The sequence below is a fragment of the Microtus pennsylvanicus genome, chromosome 13 (assembly GCF_037038515.1).
Source record: "Microtus pennsylvanicus isolate mMicPen1 chromosome 13, mMicPen1.hap1, whole genome shotgun sequence".
Lineage (NCBI taxonomy): Eukaryota > Metazoa > Chordata > Mammalia > Rodentia > Cricetidae > Microtus > Microtus pennsylvanicus.
Window position 1 is genome coordinate 9,533,371 of NC_134591.1, and position 20,947 is coordinate 9,554,317.

Here is a 20,947-nt window from a genome sequence, read left to right on the forward strand (position 1 = left end):
TAAACATTTTGTTCAATTAACTAAATAAAACTAAGACATTATAGCAGCAAAGTTTAATAACTAGATCCTATAAATCCACAGAAATGTATCCCTCTAAAGTACCTATCTTGGGGTTTCTATTGTTGAAATGACACCTAATGACCAAAAGCAAGTTGGGGAGGACAGTGTTTCTTTGGCTACACTTCCACATTATAGTTCATCACTGAAGGAAGCCAGGACAGAAATTTAAACAGGGCAGGAACTTGGAAGCAGAGGCCATCAAGGGATGCTGTTTACTGGCTTGTTCTCCAAGGCTCGTTCAGCCTGCTTTCATCTAGAACCTAGAAGCAGCAACACAGATACAGCACCACCCACAATGGACGGAGCACTACCCCATCAATCACTAATCAAGAAAACATCCTACAGCGGGATCTTATGGGGGCATTTTCTCAATTGAGGCTTTGCTCTTTTAGATGACTCTGACTTGTATCAAGTTGACATAAAACTAACCAGAAAACTACCTGACCTAAACCGTCTAGTTTCAAAACAGCTAGCTTACTACAGGCTGTGTACACCTCAACAGTTCCACTAAGTTTGGTCCAAATCAAAACGCCAAACGTTGGCTGAGACTTAGTTCTTGCACTTGTCTTAAGTGGAATGACAGAAACAGGAGAAAGCTCCAGGCTCCAGATTCCCAGTCAGCCCAGGGACTCCTCTCACCCAGGCTGACATTCTCACGAGGACCTCCAGGTGCCAAAACACGAACTGTCAGAGCCAATGGGAGGATCATTGCTCATCCAGCCAGGCCCAGGACTGGTCTGCCACTGAAGCACCATGAAGGCACTGGTTGCAAAAATACTTCTGTGCCTACTAAAAAACAAATCCTGGCCAAACCATCCAATGTAACCTCTATAGCCACTTTGGTTCCTGCCGTGGGTCCTTAAATGTCCACTCCACAATAGAATAACTACAGGATGGTATGGTCCAGGGCAGCCTCCAGCTCTACACCAGTCTAAGTGCCTACATCTGTCCAGTGGCTGATGCCCATGCTGTCCAGTTTGTTAATTATTTTGAAAAACACCTTTCACAAAACCACAAGAAACAATCAACCATTCATCAGGGAACTAATTTGCCTAATTTTTAAAAAGGTTTAAAGGACTTGTCCTATACTTAACACCTCTTCTTTTGTGGGTCAGGTTGCCATATTCATTCATATAATTCATTCATGTAATCACTAAACTCACATTTCCAGAGCCAAGTATAGGGTTGAGCACTAGATTCAGAGATAAGTACCTACTCTCACCCCAGCCAATGGTGCTTCACCTGGTGCAGGGTAGGAGAAGCAGAGAGGTAGAGCCAAGGACAACAACTAGAGGAAGAGAGTATGCTACAAAAGAGGGGCCAGTACAATGCTGTGGGATCAAGAAAGGTTAGCCTAGACAGGTGTTTGCAGGGATACTCAGGGCTTAGATGGGCAGACATAAACGAAGGCACACAGAGCATCAACTGTGTGCTTTCAGGCATTGGCAAGCACTACTTTGTTAAGAGCAAAGGAGAACAGACCAACAATGGGGCCCAGATGAGGAAGAGCCTCATCTGGACATTTCATCAGGACAACTTCCCTACTGCTTAGAATCCAACATTTCTCAAGAAAGGATCCTTAATGGAGCAGATACACGATTCCTCTCCAAGAAAAGCTAGAAATTCTTGATATCAGGTGCATAACAAACCAGAATGACCAGACAAGGATAATAATTTGCAGAATGGCTAAACAAAGCCTCCCCACCCCACCCATTATAAACTAAATTATCAGTAAGACGGCGCTATCAAAGGAGTCATCAGATAAGTTTCAGAAAGTAACATGAATACATTCACATGTGGACGCCCAAATTCAGTCAAGCTTGCCTTAGAGAAGATGAGTTTGTTGCCTGGTAACTGCTGAGAACACTTTTCTGTTACTAAGTCATCGTTCCCAAACTTGAGCTCCTCTGAAGTCATTAAATAACAAACAGTTCTGCTTTATTACTTCCAAATCTTTTCCATTGGATTTCTAAGGAAATGAAACTAATCATAACAAAGTTTTTATCCAATACACACACACACACACATACACACACACACCATACATACATATATATATATATATATATATATATATATATACACACACAAATATGTATGTGTGTATAGTTCTTAAACTCTTTAAGGGAAGATATCTTATTTTGCCACAAAATTCATATGTCCCCTAAATAATTCCATCATCCCCAAACATTAGACAACTACACAGCTGTGCTGCAACATCATCTGCATACCACTACTGGGTGAGAGCAAGCAGCATACCAGCAAGGTGACCGAGGATGGTGGCTGTCCATGAACTGCCTTTACTAGCCACAGTGACTGTCCTTTTGTGGATATGGTACTCTGCTCCAATGAGCTGACACCATCCCTAGGTTTACCCTGTTTATTTCATGTCCCCTGGGTCCATTTCTTACCCAGTCAACATGCCACGTCATTAGAGAGCTTACATATTTACATCCAACAAAGTCTTAGTCTCCTCTAAAACTATAAACACAAAACCACTGACATACACAAGGCTAAAAAAGGCTGGGACTCCAAATAAGCATTAAGGTGTGCTCATACATGAGGCTCTTTCTCTATGACACACAGTGCAGTTCCCATCCCTGGCCCCTTAGAAGCCTGAATCCAATAATATAACAGGCATAGGAGACTGCATCTCTGGTCTCTGGCCAAGTTCAAGTACAATATCTATTCCCAACCTGGTGATTCCTAAGCCAGGGTTTTGTTCACTCTTTGAAGGAAAGCAAGGGATAAGATCCACATCTACCTCCTGAGCAGGGAACAGAATTAATTTAACATGCCAATCATTTAGAAAGAATTCTCTACCCACAAAGAAAGAAATGGGCAATTGTTGCGGGAGGTCCTCCCACTCCTCCAGCCAATAGCCGCTGAGATACCAGCCCATTGGGGCGTGGTCTCTCTCCCTTTAAAAAAGCAGCCACTTCCCTCTCCTCTCTCTCTCTTCACTTCCTGCTCCGCCAGCGACTAGACTCCTGGTCGCGTAGAGGGCTGTTGCCTGGGACAGTGATCTGTAAGTTTTTCCCCTTTAAATAAATATCACCCTATTAATCATAATCCCAAATTGGGGTGGCATTGTTTGTGACTTACGCCTTCATTTGGCACCCAACGTTTGGTTTTAGAACCTCTCCCGGCTCGCAGCCGCGAGTTCGGCTTGGCAGCCGGAAGTTCGGCTTGGCGGCCACAAGTTCGGCTTGGTGGCCGCAAGTTCGGCTTGGCGGGAGCCCTTGCTTCCTCAGCCGCTGCCTGTGCCTTGCAGCGGCGGCCTTGGCCTCCCGTGGTTTGCTCTTTTCTGAATTGTTTTTAAATCTCTCTTGCAAGCACAGCTCTTAAAGTGGCGCGAACCAGAGCACGCGGTTGCTGAAAGCTGCAACCCCTCAGGGTGACTCTGTCACGTGGAGGCATAAGCAGCTTCCAGATTGCTCTTCTCTACCCCTGGATTCTGGGTTTATGGTTCCGTCTCTGGAATTGATTTAATTACATTTACTTTGTTGAGAAACTTGCGTTTTCCAGTTTTTAACATCTACTAAGGCACTGAAACAGGACCATGTTTTCATCGCGATTCTGCAACAGCGCCACCTGCTGGACAATAGGTAATATGGCAATTTTCGTTTCTAATGCAAATTTTACTGCTTTGTTTTCACTAATACAATGGATTAGTAATTTTGTATTTACTAATACAATGAATTACATCATACAAGGTCTATATGATTATGGGAATACCTTAATTTGCTTGTTACTAGGCTTCAGTTTTCTTTTCCATATTCTATCATTAAGGAAGAATATGGCACTCCTAAGAATGATAGAATCTTTACGAACTAATAATGAACAACTAATTGACAGGATTAAAATTATTGAAAATAAGAGGTTATCTGAACAAGTGGATACTATGACAGACAAAATTGATTCCATATCCAAGGGTATTAGAAAGTTACCTGAAAGGGTTCAGGCTATTGAATTTGACCTTCAGAGTTTATCACAAAGTTTTGATAAGGTAACAGACAGAATGTACCTCCAAGATGGGAATCTACATGATATACAAGAAAAGTCTAAGGAGGACATGTTATCTTTGAAGGAAAAAATTAAAGCTTTGGAATCACAGGTGCAGAATGGGGACCAAAAAATTGATACCTCAGTGAAATCACTGGAAATATATACAGGTCAAGAGATTCAGGATTTAAGAGAGACAATGATAAAAAGATTTGAAAAGATTGGAGAAATTATTGCAGCTGGTGAACAGAGTAAGGAGGCACAAGGACAGGATACAATGCCTCCACCAGCTATTAGAACTGGCTTACCCAGGGTTCTAGCGACATACCCTATACTTGATTCTGACAAAGCGTCAACTTCTAAAGGCTCAAAGGGAGTCAGAGAAGCTAGATGGACACCAATAGCAATGAATGATCTGAAAGAAATTAAGCAAGCTGTTGTTAATTTTGGCTTGCACAATGCATATGTAAAGGAAATGATAAAGACTTGGGCTTCTAATGCTAGAGCTATCCCCCATGATTTCCATCAGTTAGTGTCTGCAGTTTTAGATAAGGGACCTTCCTTGATGTTTGGAATTTATTTCAGAGAAGAATCCAAACATATGGAACAGCAAGGAAGAGCAAAAGGTATTGAGGTTTCCCAAGATCAAATTCTTGGTGCAGGAGAATATGCTGATCCACAGGTCCAAGCTCTTTATGACGATGAAGTACTGTGTCTATGTCACCAAGCAGCTTTAAATGCTTTGAATAGGATACAAGATCCAGCAAAAAGGGTTGAATCATATACCAGAATTAGGCAGGGACAGAGAGAACCCTTTATTGACTTTTTGCAAAGATTGATTAAGGCTCTGGACATAGGGGTAACAGACCCAGAATCTAGACGAATACTTCTTGAATCTCTAGCTTTTGAGAATGCAAACATAGAATGCAAAAAGATAATTGGGCCTTTAAAGTCTAGATCAGCACCTATGGATGAATGGATTCAGCATACGATGAATGTTGAGACGTTTAGCTATAATGATGAATCTTGGGTAGGAGAAGTGATTTCCAAAGCAATGAGGAGACATCAAACTGCCAGGTGTTTTAATTGTGGTAAATTAGGACATTTACAAAGGGATTGCAGGCAAAGAATTTCTAGGAATAATATCTCTTCTGGAAATGACAAAAATAGGAGACCTCGGCCTTCAGGTATATGTAGGAGATGTGGTAAAGGCAGGCATTGGTCCAACGAATGTAGGTCAACAACAGATAGACGGGGCAATCCGATATCATCGGGAAACTCCATGGGGGGCCTCTCGCAGGCCCCCAAGCCAACAGTGGCCCAGTCATTCCCAGTCACAGTGGAGAACGTGCCTCACCAAGAAAATTAAAAGCTCCAATTTCTGCTGTAAAAAGTAATACTGGTCTAAATGATGAATTACGTGTGGAGGATGAGTCAAAAAACCCAGTAGGACAGAGTAAACGTATATTTTGGCAGACTTCTATTAATGATCAAAGACCAAAGCTAAGAGTCTGTATAAATGGCACTTTTATTGAAGGCTTATTAGACACAGGTGCGGATGTAAGTATCATTACCCCAGAATCTTGGCATCCGAATTGGCCTCTTCAAGAGGTAGATGTTCAGTTCCTAGGAATTGGAACCCTATCTCGTGTAAAACAAAGCACAAGATGGGTTGAATGCATAGGGCCCGAAGGGCAAATAGGAAGACTAAGGCCATATATAGCCAATATTGCCATAAATTTATGGGGCCGTGACCTGCTACAGCAATGGAATACCCAGATTAACATTCCTGTATTTCCAGGAATTCATAATTCTGGGAAGGATATGATGAGGTATTATGGAAAAAGGTCACCAGCCATTCAGGCTGTACAAGAACATACAGCAAATACCAAACCTTTAGAGGTACCAACAGCCCTACCTTTAAAATGGCTAACTGAGAAGCCAATATGGATCAAACAGTGGCCTCTAGCTGAAGATAAACTACAGGCATTGAAACAGCTGGTGCAAGAGCAACTAGATGCTCACCATATTGAAGAATCAACCAGCCCTTGGAATTCTCCTGTGTTTGTTGTAAAAAAGAAATCTGGTAAATGGAGAATGGTGACAGATCTAAGAGCTGTCAACAAAGTAATTCAACCTATGGGCCCACTACAGTCTGGAATTCCTTTGCCTTCTCTGTTACCAAAAGGATGGCCTCTTATAGTTATTGATTTGAAAGATTGTTTTTTCACTATACCGTTACAAGAAAAGGATAGAGAAAAATTTGCCTTCACAGTGCCTACTTATAATAATTCTCAGCCCAATAAGAGATATCAATGGACTGTCCTCCCACAGGGTATGCTCAATAGTCCTACACTGTGCCAATATTTTGTAAGTAAGCCATTGGAAATAATTCGTAAACAATTCCCCAAGTCCATTATTTATCATTACATGGATGACATCTTGTTATCTGATTCAAATAAAGATACTTTAGAAAGGATGTTTGAAGAAGTAAAGAAAGTCTTGCCTAGGTGGGGATTACAAATTGCCCCTGAAAAGATTCAAAGAGGAAATTCTATTAATTACCTGGGTTACAGAATAGGGTTAGAGAAAATTAAAACGCAAAAGGCACAAATTAGGAGAGACCGCTTAAAGACTCTTAATGACTTCCAAAGATTGTTAGGAGACATTTCCAGTCTACGACCAGCTGTTGGGATAACACCTGATCTAATAGTCCATTTAAACAAAACCTTAGATGGTGATAAAGATTTGAATAGTCCAAGAAAACTGACAGCTGAAGCAGAAAAGGAACTAACAATGATTGAGGAAAAATTACAGGAGGCACATGTGGATAGGGTGAACCCAAATCTTAGCTGCATCCTAGTCATATTGCCTTCCAGAATTTCTCCTACAGGGATTCTAATGCAGAGGGAAGATATTATTTTAGAGTGGATATTTATACCTAATAAACCAAGTAAAAAATTAAAAACTTATGTGGAAAAAGTCTCTGAATTAATTATAAAAGGTAAGCTGAGACTTCGTCAACTAGCAGGTATAGACCCAGCAGAAATTATAGTGCCTTTTACTACAGAAGAAATAAAAAAGTTATGGGAAGACAATGAACCGTGGCAAAGAGCTTGTGCTAATTTTTTGGGAGAAATTAATAGCAACTATCCCAAAAGTGGTAGACTTAATCTCATAAAAAGAACTTCTTGGATTCTTCCTAGAATTGTACGTGATGCTCCAATAACTGGAGCCCGTACTTTCTATACTGATGCAAATAAATCAGGGAAAGCAGGTTACAAGTCAGATGAATTGAGTAAGGTGGAACAAAGCCCTTATAATTCTGTCCAGAAGGCAGAATTATATGCCATTCTTATGGTGCTAAGGGATTTTAAAGAACCTCTTAATATAGTTACAGATTCACAATATGCAGAAAGAGTTATCTTGCATATTGAGACAGCTGAATTTATACCAGATGACACAGAGTTGACTTCATTGTTTATCCAGGTACAAGACATAATCAGGAACAGGCTTTGTCCGATGTACATAACACACATCCGGTCCCATACAGGTCTGCCTGGTCCTCTAGCCCAAGGCAATGCTGAGATTGATCAATTATTGATTGGAAGTGTGTTGCAGGCCTCAGAATTTCATAAGAAGCATCATGTCAATAGTAAAGGCCTAAAGAAAGAATTTTTCATTACTTGGCAACAAGCTAAGGACATTATAAAGAGATGTCCTACTTGTTCTTTCTATAATCAAACACCGTTGCCTGCAGGGAGTAACCCAAAGGGTACTAAGAGAAATGAAATCTGGCAGATGGATGTGTTCCACTTTATGGAATTTGGTAAATTAAAATATGTACACCATACCATAGACACGTATTCAGGTTTTCAATGGGCTACTGCCCTGAGCTCAGAAAAGGCTGATTCAGTAATCACACATTTATTGGAAGTTATGGCCATCATGGGTATACCTGCACAAATAAAGACAGATAATGGTCCAGCATATGTATCTAAGAAAATGAAACGCTTTTTTGATTATTATAATATAAAACACATTACAGGTATACCAAATAATCCTACAGGTCAGGCAGTTATAGAAAGATCAAATCGTACTATAAAGGATATGCTGAACAAACAGAAAGGGACCGAAAATACCCCCAGAAATAGATTACATAATGCTTTATTAACCTTGAATTTTCTTAACGCTAATGAGAAAGGAACGACAGCAGCAGAGAGACATTGGATAATGGAAAAGTCTGCTGAACTAAATCAACCGATTTATTTCAAAGATGTGCTGACCTCTCAATGGAAGCCAGGAGATGTGCTACGTTGGGGAAGGGGTTTTGCTCTTGTTTCCACAGGAGAAGAAAAATTGTGGATACCATCAAAATTAATAAAGTTTCGATTTGAAGAGGAGAAACCTCTTGGAAAGGAGAAATGACAACTTATCTACAATGATGATATTCATACAGATGGTAAGAAAAACATATAGAATGGAGGCAGGGTTCTGTTCTTATCTCCACAGGAAAACACTCATCTTTAAAAAATTCAAGGGACCCTGGATATTTGGATACTGACAGATGGAAAAATACCTGCCCAATAGGAAATATCAAGAAAGCTGAAAGGGTTGTGTAAGTAATATTAAACCATATTTCTAAATTTATAAAGCTGGTTTTGAAGTTGGACTCTGGCTCAGTCCTTCTCCAATTCCAAGCCTGTTAGTAAGAGAAAAACCCAGAGTTTCTGGAGTTTCTGTCTCATGTCAAGAGCCATGATATGGGACAGAAAGAAATATGAGTTTAGAAAACATCTTTGCTTTTCTTCATATCTATCATACTTTTCATTGAATATATCTATCATGTCTTTCATTGAATATATATATATATATATATGTCTATATGATTAATGCTTAAGTTTTTCATAATGAACAATGAATTTTTCCTGAAGTGACATTTGAAGTTTCCAGGAAGAAGATGGGGCCCCATAACAACAACTCCACCTGGTTGATATGACGTCATGATACTGATAGCGCTACAACAAGACCTGCTTTGGGTACCAGCTGCACAAGACAGTTCCAACTTGGTTAGCTGAAATGGTGCACATCTTATACAACATTTTGGCCAGACCTGCACAAAATACTCAGAGACTATTGGCAATTTTAAAAGACATTGATCTTGAAATTTAACCATCATTTTACTTTCACAGGATCCCCCAGAAAGAACGTCGCCCCTATGACAGCTGGAAGTAATTTTAGAGGACGACGTCCCCTCTCCCAGTAAAGTTTGCCCTTGGGTTTAGGGACATCATTTAGGGGTTGATTATAATTAGTATACGATTGAGGGTTGGGGGAGGAATTTTATAAGCTCAGGGATCATTTTGAAAAAAAAAAAAAAGAGGGATGATGGGATAATAGATTTGTAATTGTGAGTTACTGTTGTTAGACAAATATATTGGTATAGATTCTTGTATATTGATACAAAGTTAAATTATATTGACTATTGTATGCATGCATGTTTCTACCTCTGTTTAAAACATTCTTATGTATTGACATATATTGTATTGATATATATATTGTATATATTTACCATATTGCAGTGTACATTTCCACCTCTGATTAAGATACTTATATAATGTTTGTGTATTGATATATATTTACCCACTGCAATGTATATTTGTACATTGCTTATATTTGGAGGTCATTGTCCTCATTTGTTTCACAGTAGTTTATTTTCTTAGTCTTTAAGTTAGATAGATATTGAGAATTATATAGACTAATAGTCATCTAAGTTTGTTATTTATAATTAGACTAATCAGGTTCTTTAGATATATAGAGATTATACTCAGTATAGATAGATAATCTTCAACTTCTTCAAAGAGCTGTAGAAAATGGCCTTTAATCTAACTCAGAGTTTTGTGGTAGTGAGACACAATTGCTCCTGGCAACACCACTCTATTCCCGAGAGAATGTTGAGCACCAAAGACACTCCACCTGGAGCCTTTCTTTTTGGCAGAACTGGCCTTGGGGCAAAGAAATGCCCATACCTCAACCACTGACAGAGATACAGAGCGTGCATTAATGGATAAAACAGGGCTGTCTTATCCTGCCAAGACAGGGTAAGATAGTTTTGAAAAGCTGCTTGCCTTTGAAAATGGTGCGTCAGTTATGTTAGGCCTTAGCCAAAGTTGGTTGCTTCAACGCTGCTAATGTGACTTTGGGTGATTGCCTAGGTAGCTAGTTGTCTCTGTGATTTGTTGCATGTTTTGGAAGTTGTTTTACTGAACTTCCTAATTACCCAGGTAACATTATTTCCCTTCTCAGATCTTTGATGGGGTTGAAGACTATATAAATATAGTTACTTTCTCTCATGACTTGGCCAAGTTATTTATTATACAAGACCTAAGCTAGTTAGAATAGGATATTTGTACTTATTGTATATAATTTCATAGTAGGTTTAGAACTCTTTTATTTAAACAGAAGGGGGAGGTGTTGCGGGAGGTCCTCCCACTCCTCCAGCCAATAGCCGCTGAGATACCAGCCCATTGGGGCGTGGTCTCTCTCCCTTTAAAAAAGCAGCCACTTCCCTCTCCTCTCTCTCTCTTCACTTCCTGCTCCGCCAGCGACTAGACTCCTGGTCGCGTAGAGGGCTGTTGCCTGGGACAGTGATCTGTAAGTTTTTCCCCTTTAAATAAATATCACCCTATTAATCATAATCCCAAATTGGGGTGGCATTGTTTGTGACTTACGCCTTCAGGCAATGCTCTGTAAGAGTCCACTGAACTATAACGAGAAGAACTAGAAATCGGCCAACACTGCCTCTCTAGGATTGTGTTGACACAACTGCAGCTTCATTATTCTCATGTTTTCACCACCAAACTACACTGGAAAGCTTAACAAGGGAACAGGTCTCACCTCAAAGGCTCACTCCCAGGCAAAGCCAAGTTGCAATTCCTTAGGCGCAACTTCTGTTCTGCCTTCAGATTTGACCATGACATTCTCACTCTTGTGGTTCTTGATTTCTTACATTTCAACTTTACCAACTGGCTCCAATCAGGAGTATTGGGATTTAGTTCTTTTACAAATCATCTGCACCTCAAGGCCTTCCCTAACAACTGTATTATAACTAGTTGAAACAATATTTGCATTACATTATAGCCACACAAACACTACTGAGCAGTGCAGCATTCATGATCACACTGCTAGTCAAGTCACATTCAGTTCTCTGAACTCTTGGAATTAGTAACTAATTTGTTCTATTTGCCTATTTAGTTCATAAAATTATTATAAACTGCAAATTTTCTCCAAATTCTAAGGAAAAAATTAAATCCCTCCCAATAGGGTCAAATACATCAGTAATAGATCAGTTCCACTAGTTTCCCAGATGACTCCCTCCCTCAAGACCCCAACCTGGACTCTACACTTAGCTCAGCTGTCACTCTGGACTTCCCTTCAGCACATCCCGGGGAAACCACTATTTTCTGGATCCTTTATCTCTCCTGTGTTAATTCTATTGTCTATATGGCTCTTCTGCCAAGAACTTCCTGAAGAGTGCATGCAAGACACCTTAAGACACCACATACCTAAAAAATACCTTACTTAGCTCTCACTGGCCGACAGACTAGCTGAAGACAGAATGCTAGTTTGGAAATCATTTCTCCTTAAAGTCTGAGAGCATCACCCCCTATCTTCAGTGTTTAAAGCAGCTGTTGGGAGTTCTGATGTCACTCTGAGTCCCAGTTCTTGCTGCATGATCTTGCTCCCCTCTCTGGATCCTTTCAGATCCTTTCTTAATCACCAAGCTCTGAAATATCACAGTGCCTCACCTCAGCCTATGGGTCTTCCTTTATCCCTTGTGCAGGGACAACTGTCCTTCCATTCTGGGACACGGCTCCTGATACCTGGACCTGCTTTGCCTGCTTTGCTTCCTGGAGTTTCAGTTAGTCATATTTTGGAACTCTTGAACCATGCCTCTAATTTTCTTATCTTTACCTTTTCCCTATCTTCTTGTTTAATTATGTTTTGTGGAAGACTTGCACAACTTTTATGTTCAACTTTCTAACTCTAGTGCTGAAAAGGTTTAAGTGAGCGATCATACTGAATTTCTAATAGGCCATTCTTCTTTTCTAGATACCTTTATTTGTATTAGATTCTGATCTTTATTCTCATTCTCTCTCTCATTCTCTCTCTCATTCTCTCTCTCATTCTCTCTCTCATTCTCTCTCTCATTCTCTCTCTCTCTCTCTCTCTCTCTCTCTCTCTCTCTCTCTCTCTCTCTCTCTCTCTCTGTGTGTGTGTGTGTTTGAGTATGTGTGTCTGAGCATGTGTGCCATAGCACTCGTGGAGGTCAGAGAACAGCTATATGGAGTAAGTTCTCTCCTTCCACCTCTATGTGGGTCCTGGGAATCAAACTCAGGTCATGAGACTTCTATGACAAGTACTTATGCCCACTGAGTCATCCCCATGGATCCTGATCTTACTCCCTATTTTATATGGTTTTGTTGTCAGATTTTTGTAGGTCTAAAAAGCTATATAATTTTCATTGTTGCATTTCTACTAAAAACTCTCCCCCATTCCCTTTAGATAAACTCTCATTCTATAGCCCAGACTGTCCTCACACTCATGACCCTCCTGTCCCAGCCTTCCAAGTGCTAGGATTATAGGCATGAGACACCTGTCCCAATTTCTATGCACCTTCATTCTCTTAAGCCTTTGAATTGCCTCTTCAAGATTTTCTCCCTTTTGATGAACTTAGGCCACTCACCTTTTAAATATTAAAGTGCTCAGAAACTCAGTGAGTGTGGAAATGGTCAGAACAAAGTAGACTTCCTAGGAGATGGACAGGTGAAAACCAGCTGTAAGAATCGTCAGCTTCCAGAATCTTACACCCTTTCCTCCTCGAGGAGGTGTCTCCCTGGCTGGGGTCTGTACACTTCACTCATCTGACTCCCTCCACTGCCATTTCCGCTCTGTGAGTCTCTCCGGCCTCCCGTGGCCCCCAGGTCAGCACTCCTCTGCTTCACATTCTCCAGAGATCTCTTGCTGGAGAGGAAGGTCACCTAGACCTGCCTCAAATATCAGTTAAATCTGTTTCAAAGGCATTGGCCACATCTTATGTCTGCTGAGTCTTTCTTGAGCTGTAGCTTAAGTCAGCTTGATTCTTGCTTGCTATTCTCTATTATGTGCCACAGTGGTGAAACTGAACCTTGTGCAGGACCCACTCGTCCAAACACATTTAACATCAAAAATTTTGTTAACTCCCAGATTCTTTTGTACGGTTCTTTTACACAGCCCTGTGGACATACACTTTCCCGCCTCTACACTCTGGTTTCAATGAAGCATCAGTAGTAGGTAGTGACATTAAATACCTGGATTTAATCCACCACTGTTACCTGGGTTGAATCTCAGAAATTCAGTATATTGATCAAATAAGAAGGGAATTCCAAGACTAAACAGGAGAGGAAATGGGCAACGGACTGAGCAGCCTTGGGCACAGGAGCAAATCCAGCTAGGGTATTGGATTTATCATGTGACCTGGGTAAGCACTTCCCTTCCTACCAGCAGAGGAACATGACAAACATAAGGGAAGCTCTAAGTACCACAGACAGTGGTGAACTCTGTTAAGGTACCAGTGGTAGGATACACCTCGGCTCCTAGTGCACCAAAGGAGGGGACAGGACAGTCAGAGGCTCACAGTCACCCCAGCCTCAAAGTGAGTCTGAGACTAGCCAGGGTTACAAGAGACTCTGTCTCAAAGAAAGAGTCCTTGCAAGAGTTTAGAATAAACTACTGCATTGAAAAGTGACTGACATATGAAAGGAAAAAAATGGCATCCTACCTGAAGCAACAGATTTTTTTGAGTTCCACTTTCTTTTAGACACCCAAGCACTTCCTCTGCAGTGTGGAGCTTTGTACTGCTTTCGCTAGGCAGAGTCCTGCAATGCTTCTCCACTATCTTCTCTCTCTCATTCACTTCATTCCTTAGTTTTTCAACTTCATTTCTAAGGTCCTACCAAAAGAAAAAGAAGAAAAATGGAATTTACTCGCTGAAGGGTTCAAGGTGACAATCTCTTACCGACTTCACTTCTCAAGTTATGATGAGAACAAGCTGATCACTGTATTTAACAAATACAGGCTTCTTTCTCGTTTAGAGTTCTACAAAAACCAATTTTCAGAACATCACAAATTTTAAAAAGTCTTTATACACACGGTATTATTTATAATGCTGAAAAACCAGAAAGCCAAACAGCCTGAAACAAAGAAAAAATAAGAGAAAAGAGTAGAGAAAAAAATATTTTTAAAAACACAATTACAAGTAAAGACAACAATATAATCAAGCTGTGAGTATAATAGATTGCTGGTTATTTCCTCCATGCTTATCCACCTGAGGGAGCACTCTGAGAGGACACCGAAACAGAGGGACAACAGGGGCTTCCAGGAGATTTTTTTACCTTGTCCCTGAGATTCTAAAATCTTTTTTTACTTTTCTCACTGAGACTCTACAATACAAGTAATCAACCAGGAAAGGCCTTCACAGTGGTCATAAAGAACTTGCAAAAACACACAAATAATTTTGGTAGGAAGTTTTGTAAAAGACAGGAAAATAAAACAATACAAAACAAGATTGTTACTACCTTACAGCAGGTGATTATGAGGCTGATTCTGTGACACTGACTATCTGGAAAAGCCGATGACTGCAAAGAACCCAGGCGTACACCAAGAGGAATACACTGCGGGGTAATCTCACCACAGAACACTTACGCTGCATAGAAAAAGCAACGAAGTCTCTCTGGAGATGTCCCAGAGTAATCTCCAGAATGTATTAATGTAGATGTTGAGGAATGAGAGCCAGGAAAAATGAGGAAGGAAAACATACTGCCATATATTTCACCATAACACAAACTAAATGGTTGCCTGTAAGACAGAGGAGAGCTGGATAGGAAAAAAAAAGAATGAAAAGACAGAATGAGTTTTACAGATGTGACCATTTAAAATTTTACACAATTATCTCCTTTAAAGTTCCCCTAAAACTGAAAATACAGCAAACAAAGTCACAATGAGTCTGACTTTACCTAACTTTGACAGGTTGAGCAAATAGAAACTGTTTCAGTAACCTGAGAGTGGACTGATGAGAATGCCCTCACTGAGGTATATCTTCACAGACAAAGGGGAACACAACATTAAACTGCTTGAAGTAAGTATATCATAAATAATAATACTAGTAATGGTATTCTAAAGTGCATGTACATACATAGTGTGTATTTATTAAATGAAGAGTTATTAATGTCATTAGATCCAGGACTTTCAACACAATAGAAAAAACTGCAAACAAACAAAGTTAGACTCACTGTAAACCTGAATCTGAGCTATCCACATGCACTTTCACTTTGCGGTTTCCTTCCTTCCACTGAGAAGGTCCAGTATCAATGTCTTGCTGCCATCCATACTGTGTTCTCGACCATTTCCCACCAAAAACATGTGTTTTTTCTGTGGTCCCAAAGATTAGTACCTAAAACAGAATCACCTACATCCTGACACTAATGCTGCAGACCTCTGGAAAGGCAGATCCATGGCTCTCTATTTAACAGCGCTTCAGGTCGCTATGGAGCACTAAGGAAGCTCACCTCACAAGAAAGAATGACTAATGGCAGACTTGGGATAGGAGCATACAAGATGACTCCAGACATCTATTCATACTCAAGAGGAAGGAAGGGACCAAAGACAACAATAAGCACATCCAAGGGAACCAACCAGAATACGCTTTCCCATTATTGAGGGGAGAAAACAGAATCTTTGTAAGGATGAGCAGTAATTCAAATACATCAAAAATCCACATTTAAAGCTGAGGATATAACTTAGTGGAAGAAGCTTAGTACATACAAAGCCTTGAGTTCAATCCCCAACATGCACACATGCATGGCAAGGGTGAGGAAATCTGTGAATTCATACTACTTCAAAAAGCAAAACAAACAAACAAAAAACACTTTTGGTTGCTCTGCTAGGCAGAATAATTGCTTCTCAGAGATGTTCCTGCTCCAATCCCTAAATGGCAAAGATGAATAAATGTTAACAGATAAAATCAAGCTGTTTCTCATATGACTTTAAAGGGCATATGTCATCCTGGGTTATCAAGGTAGCTCCAAAATAAGTACAAGGGCCCTTGGAGATGGAAGGGATGGCAAAAGATGTCTCTAGCAACCGTGGATAGCACTGAAGACGGAAAGGGGTCACTGGTGCAGAAATCAGTCAGCCTACAGAATCTACAGTTTTAAGAGGAATCCAGCCCATAAGAACAGCCTCGACCTGGACCTGGTGAGCCATGTCTCAGACTTCTGACTTCCAGAAAGACTAAATCTGTACTGTGATAAGATGCTGTACCTGAAACATGAAATAAACGCCTTCTGAGGTGTCTATAGAACTCCTTATGTTATTTTTGTGTTTAATTTTTCCTGTATGGACAAACAGCTAGAAAAGAAGAAACAAGCATATTTTTACAAGGATATTAAGCTATAAAATAAGATATAATGAAAACACATAATCACCATTTTGTAAACAATCACAAAACCAGAGACTCAAATATTGGGAAGAAACAAAAATATTTTTAAATTAAATGCTGGCTCCCCACAAGGGAAAAAGATAAGGCAATCTTTATCTTGGGTCCTTAATCCAGAATAAGATCACAAAGATCATGGAATCTAAACAGTAAACCAAAATCCAATTCTGTAGTAGTGTTAAAGATTTTTTTGGTCAGATCTTTGTTTTTAATTCTATAAACAAAACTGTCCCTTAATGTCTCTGGGCAATTAGTTCCAGAATCCCAAAGGACACCAAAAGTAACACCCAAGTCCTTCCTATAACAGTATAATAGTTGTATAGAAAACACCCACATTCTCCAATGAGAACACTGCAAATGCTGTACACAGCTGTTACTAAATATTATGAGAGAATAATGGCCAGAAGTTTCTACATGTTCAACACAGACACAATTTTCCACTCAAGCTTGGTTAAACGTGCAAATGCAGAATCCAGACACAGAGCCAGCTGTAATGCTAAAGCAACAATAACAGAATAATAAGCAATGAGCTAGTTCTGCCAACAACTTAAGCCACGTTTGAGTTGTGAATGCTTCTTTTGGACCTTCTCCAATTGCAATAAGCTTCTACATTATTTTAACTTTGGTTTCAACTTTTTCCCATTTTTATTTATTCTGCAATACTATGACTTACAAAGAACATACAGCGACTAAATAAAGACATAAAAAGAACAATTTAAAAAAAAAAAAAAGGAAAGCTGGTATGATGTCTCAAACCTGGCCAGACTAGTCTTCAAAGAAAATTCAGGTTAGGTAGGTCTGCAGAGCAAGACCCTGTCTCAAAAAAACAAAAACAAAAATCCTACATAATCTTCTCATTTAGCAATTTTAACAAATACAACAAAATTTATTGCATATGGTCTCCAAGTATCTGAGCCTCATCAAAATATGTTATTACAGTTTACTGCTTTTTATTGCTGTGGGTATCTTTTAGCTTTAGATTTTTCAGGAAAAACCCTGAGAGGAATGTCTAGGCCAAAGGGTATGTATATTTTGAGGATTCTTCCAAATAGGCAGTGACATCAACCAAACAAACAAACAACAACAACAACAAAAAAAAGCAACAAAGCCTTAGGCTTTGTTCCCTCCCATCCCTGTCAATATTAGTTTCCAAGATGTTTCTAAATAGGAAAGATGTTTCCTGATAGGAAAGGCTTCTTCATAAGTGTTTAAATTTGCAACTTCTTGATGGCCAACCATATCTGTATAGAACTATACTTCTTTCCCACTTGCAAGCTGTTCTTGCTAGTTATGAATAACAATGCTTTCAATAGCAGTTCAAGCAAAAGCTGTTCTTTTAAGAATCATCGACAAGGGGCCTAGAGAGAAGATGCAGGAGTTAAAATCACCAACTGCACCTCTAGAGGACTGGGATTGACTATTCAGCACCACATGGCATCTTACAGGGATCTGCAAATCCAACACCGAGAGAGCTGACGCCTTCTTCTGCCTCTGTGGGCACAAGCCATGTCAGTAATGGATAGACATACAAGCATGCAAATTACTCATATGCATAAAAGAGGAAATTAAAAATTAAAAAAAAAGAATCATCCAAGGTGTGCACTTAACAAAGCACAAAGTCAATTCTTCCACATCAGAATATCTACCAGGGCAAAGTCAATCTACCTTCCGAAAGCTGTTACAGAAGAGGCACGATTCACCTGTCCAACAACAAGACTTTATTAAAATTTCCCCTTGGGATCCTGTTGCTGTTTCTGATCAGTGTATACACACACCAGTGTCAGAGAAGCAGCTGTGACTGAGAAGTAGGCAATGCAACAAGGAGGGACTGGAATGATCCCACATTTAGGGTCAATGGTCCACAAGGTATTGGGGCAAGCACTTACCATGACCCAGACCATGTTCCAGGCATTGTCTTAGTTAATCTATTTTATCTTCAAAATTTATGATGGAGGTATGGTGGTGCATGTCTTTAATCCCAGCACTCGGGAGGTAGAGGCATGCAGAATTCTGAGTTTGAAGCCATCCTGGTCGACACAGTTGAGTCCCAAGTCAGGCAGGGATCCCTAGTGAGACCTTGCCTCAAAAACAAAAGCATGATGATGAGCTTTGAGCCCATCCTGACTCCAGCTGAATCCTGGCTACCTCAAAGCTCTCCGCTCGCCCCACTCTTTCTGTTCTAGCAACTGACTGTCCTGGCCGGGCTTCTACATTGTAGGTACTTACTCAAATCATGACCTTCATGCTTGCTGTACCCGAGGCCTGCAGTTCAGAGCTGCCCTTCACCTTCTGCAGGTCTGTCACCTCACTCCAGTTTTCACAACCTCCCTCCAGCCACCTCCTCCCGCACACTCCTTTCCTCCATTTTCTCTCCCCATAGCACTTGCTAATATTTTCTGTGAACTTTCTCAGTCCTTCAAGAGCCAATCATATTTTCATTACTGCTGCAACTCTATCCCCTGTAATGGCACCACACACATAGAAATTACTCTATCCCCTGTAATGGCACCACACACATAGAAATTACTCTATCCCCTGTAATGGCCCCATCCACATAGAAATTACTGTATTCAAGAGAGTCATACACACGTGGACTTTCCCCATGAAGAGATAGGGAATTTGTTTCTCTTCACTTTTTAAAGCTTAGAAATGTAGTGACCATTGCAGCCTAAAGAACATGCACCATTTCTGGTCCAGGTCTGAAAGTTTCTAATTCCTGTCTCCTTGGGCACTCTTTGGGAGGCCTGGAAATCCTTCATCTAAGAGGCATGGCCATCCTAATTTTCCTACACTGGAGAGGACAAAGGCAGGTACTCCAGTTGATAACCTCAGCTTAATTTCCCACCCATCTCCATCAAGGTACTAATTTAAGAGTCATTTGCTCTCCAAAGCAGCCCACCCACTAAATCAGTACAAGTGACAGGCACATGGAGCACAAAAGCATTCCGATGAGCACTGCCCAAATCCTTGGCTAGGAAAATGAAATATAAAATCGTCATTTTAGACACCAACTTTGGGGTGATCTGTTATACAGCAATAACCAAATCATCACACAATAAAATATCCAAGTATTTAGTGAATAAATGAAGTAAAGAGTGAGTAAAATAATGAATAAATAAGTAAAGACAGAGGATGGAATCTGGGGTCTTATGGTGCTCTACCAATGAGGTACACTCTAGACCTGCTCCCATTTTATGAGCAATGAAAGGGGCTAAGGGAAGCTAAGTTACTTGTGTTGTGCCTAGTCTGTAGAGACCCCAAAAGAACACCAGGGAGACCAACTCTCCAAAACAAAAGCAAGGTGTATTGTGTGCATAATACAATCCAGCAGGACCTTGTCACAGCAACTGGTGCAGCAGTGGCAAAACAAGGTACCCTGTCCTTCTAAAGGGCATTATTTAAAGGGAAAAACCAGAAAGGTTACATTAGCAGGGTGTGGGGTGACAGGTTTCTTTAAGATTTAGGTTCCCTGATTGGCTGACATTTGTCTAGGGATGTCCTGGTGAAAAGTAATGGGTATGTACCTGCAGGTGATCCTATCTACAGAGGTTGGAACATTAGGAATCCTTTTTTGTATGGTCTCTTCGTAGGCGGCACCTGGTAAGTCTCAGTTTGTGGTCTTTATCAGAACCATGGTAAACTAGTGAGACTCAGGCCTCTATTGAGCCAGTCATGGCTGGGTCCTAGACTTGTAATCACCTTGACTAAGGAAAAATACACAGCTGGTATCCGGTTCCAAACCCTCTCAGTTCATACCTACACAAAAGCACACATCTGGGGCTTACCCCCCCTTTTTTTAAAATAATGCACTGATCTCAATCCACTTAATTAAACCTATCCACCACACCACTTAATTAAACCTATCCACCACACCACTTGGAAGGACCACTCACATACACACAAACACACAAAATTCAAGGCAGTTTAAGATCTTATATTAAAATAGTCACTTAAACATATCTCTTTAACACTACAATGGATCAAGAGAGAAGGCATGAAGACCTTGAGTTTGATTACTAGCACCTGCAAAAATCTAGACATGGGCAGTCTACAGATCCAGAGTTGGGGAAACAGGCACAGAAACAAGAATATCCCTAGAGTTCACTGGCCAGACTAGCAGAAGCAGTGAGTTCCAGGTTCAGTGAGAAACCTTATCTCACAGGTAGAGAGCGACAAAGGAAGATGCCTGACATAAACCTCTGACCTTTAGCACATATATTGGTACACATATGCATAGGCCCACATGAACACATACTTAAAACACACAAATACACACAAGCAGTAAATCTGCACACTACTTTAGAAAGATTGTGTTTCTTTAGAATTTCGTTTTACATGTAAATATTG

The 20,947-nt window shown here is 40.3% G+C and overlaps 1 protein-coding gene across 6 annotated transcripts in view; it reads right to left on the bottom strand.

Moving 5' to 3' along the window:
* Cdk5rap2 (CDK5 regulatory subunit associated protein 2) overlaps positions 1-20,947 on the bottom strand; it is a 210,880-nt gene that overhangs the window by 91,477 nt on the left and 98,456 nt on the right. For all 6 annotated transcript variants that reach the window (XM_075945801.1, XM_075945799.1, XM_075945800.1 and 3 more), the window contains one exon: positions 13,886-14,056. In XM_075945801.1, coding sequence (XP_075801916.1) covers positions 13,886-14,056 — 171 coding nt within the window. The remainder of the gene's footprint in view (positions 1-13,885; positions 14,057-20,947) is intronic.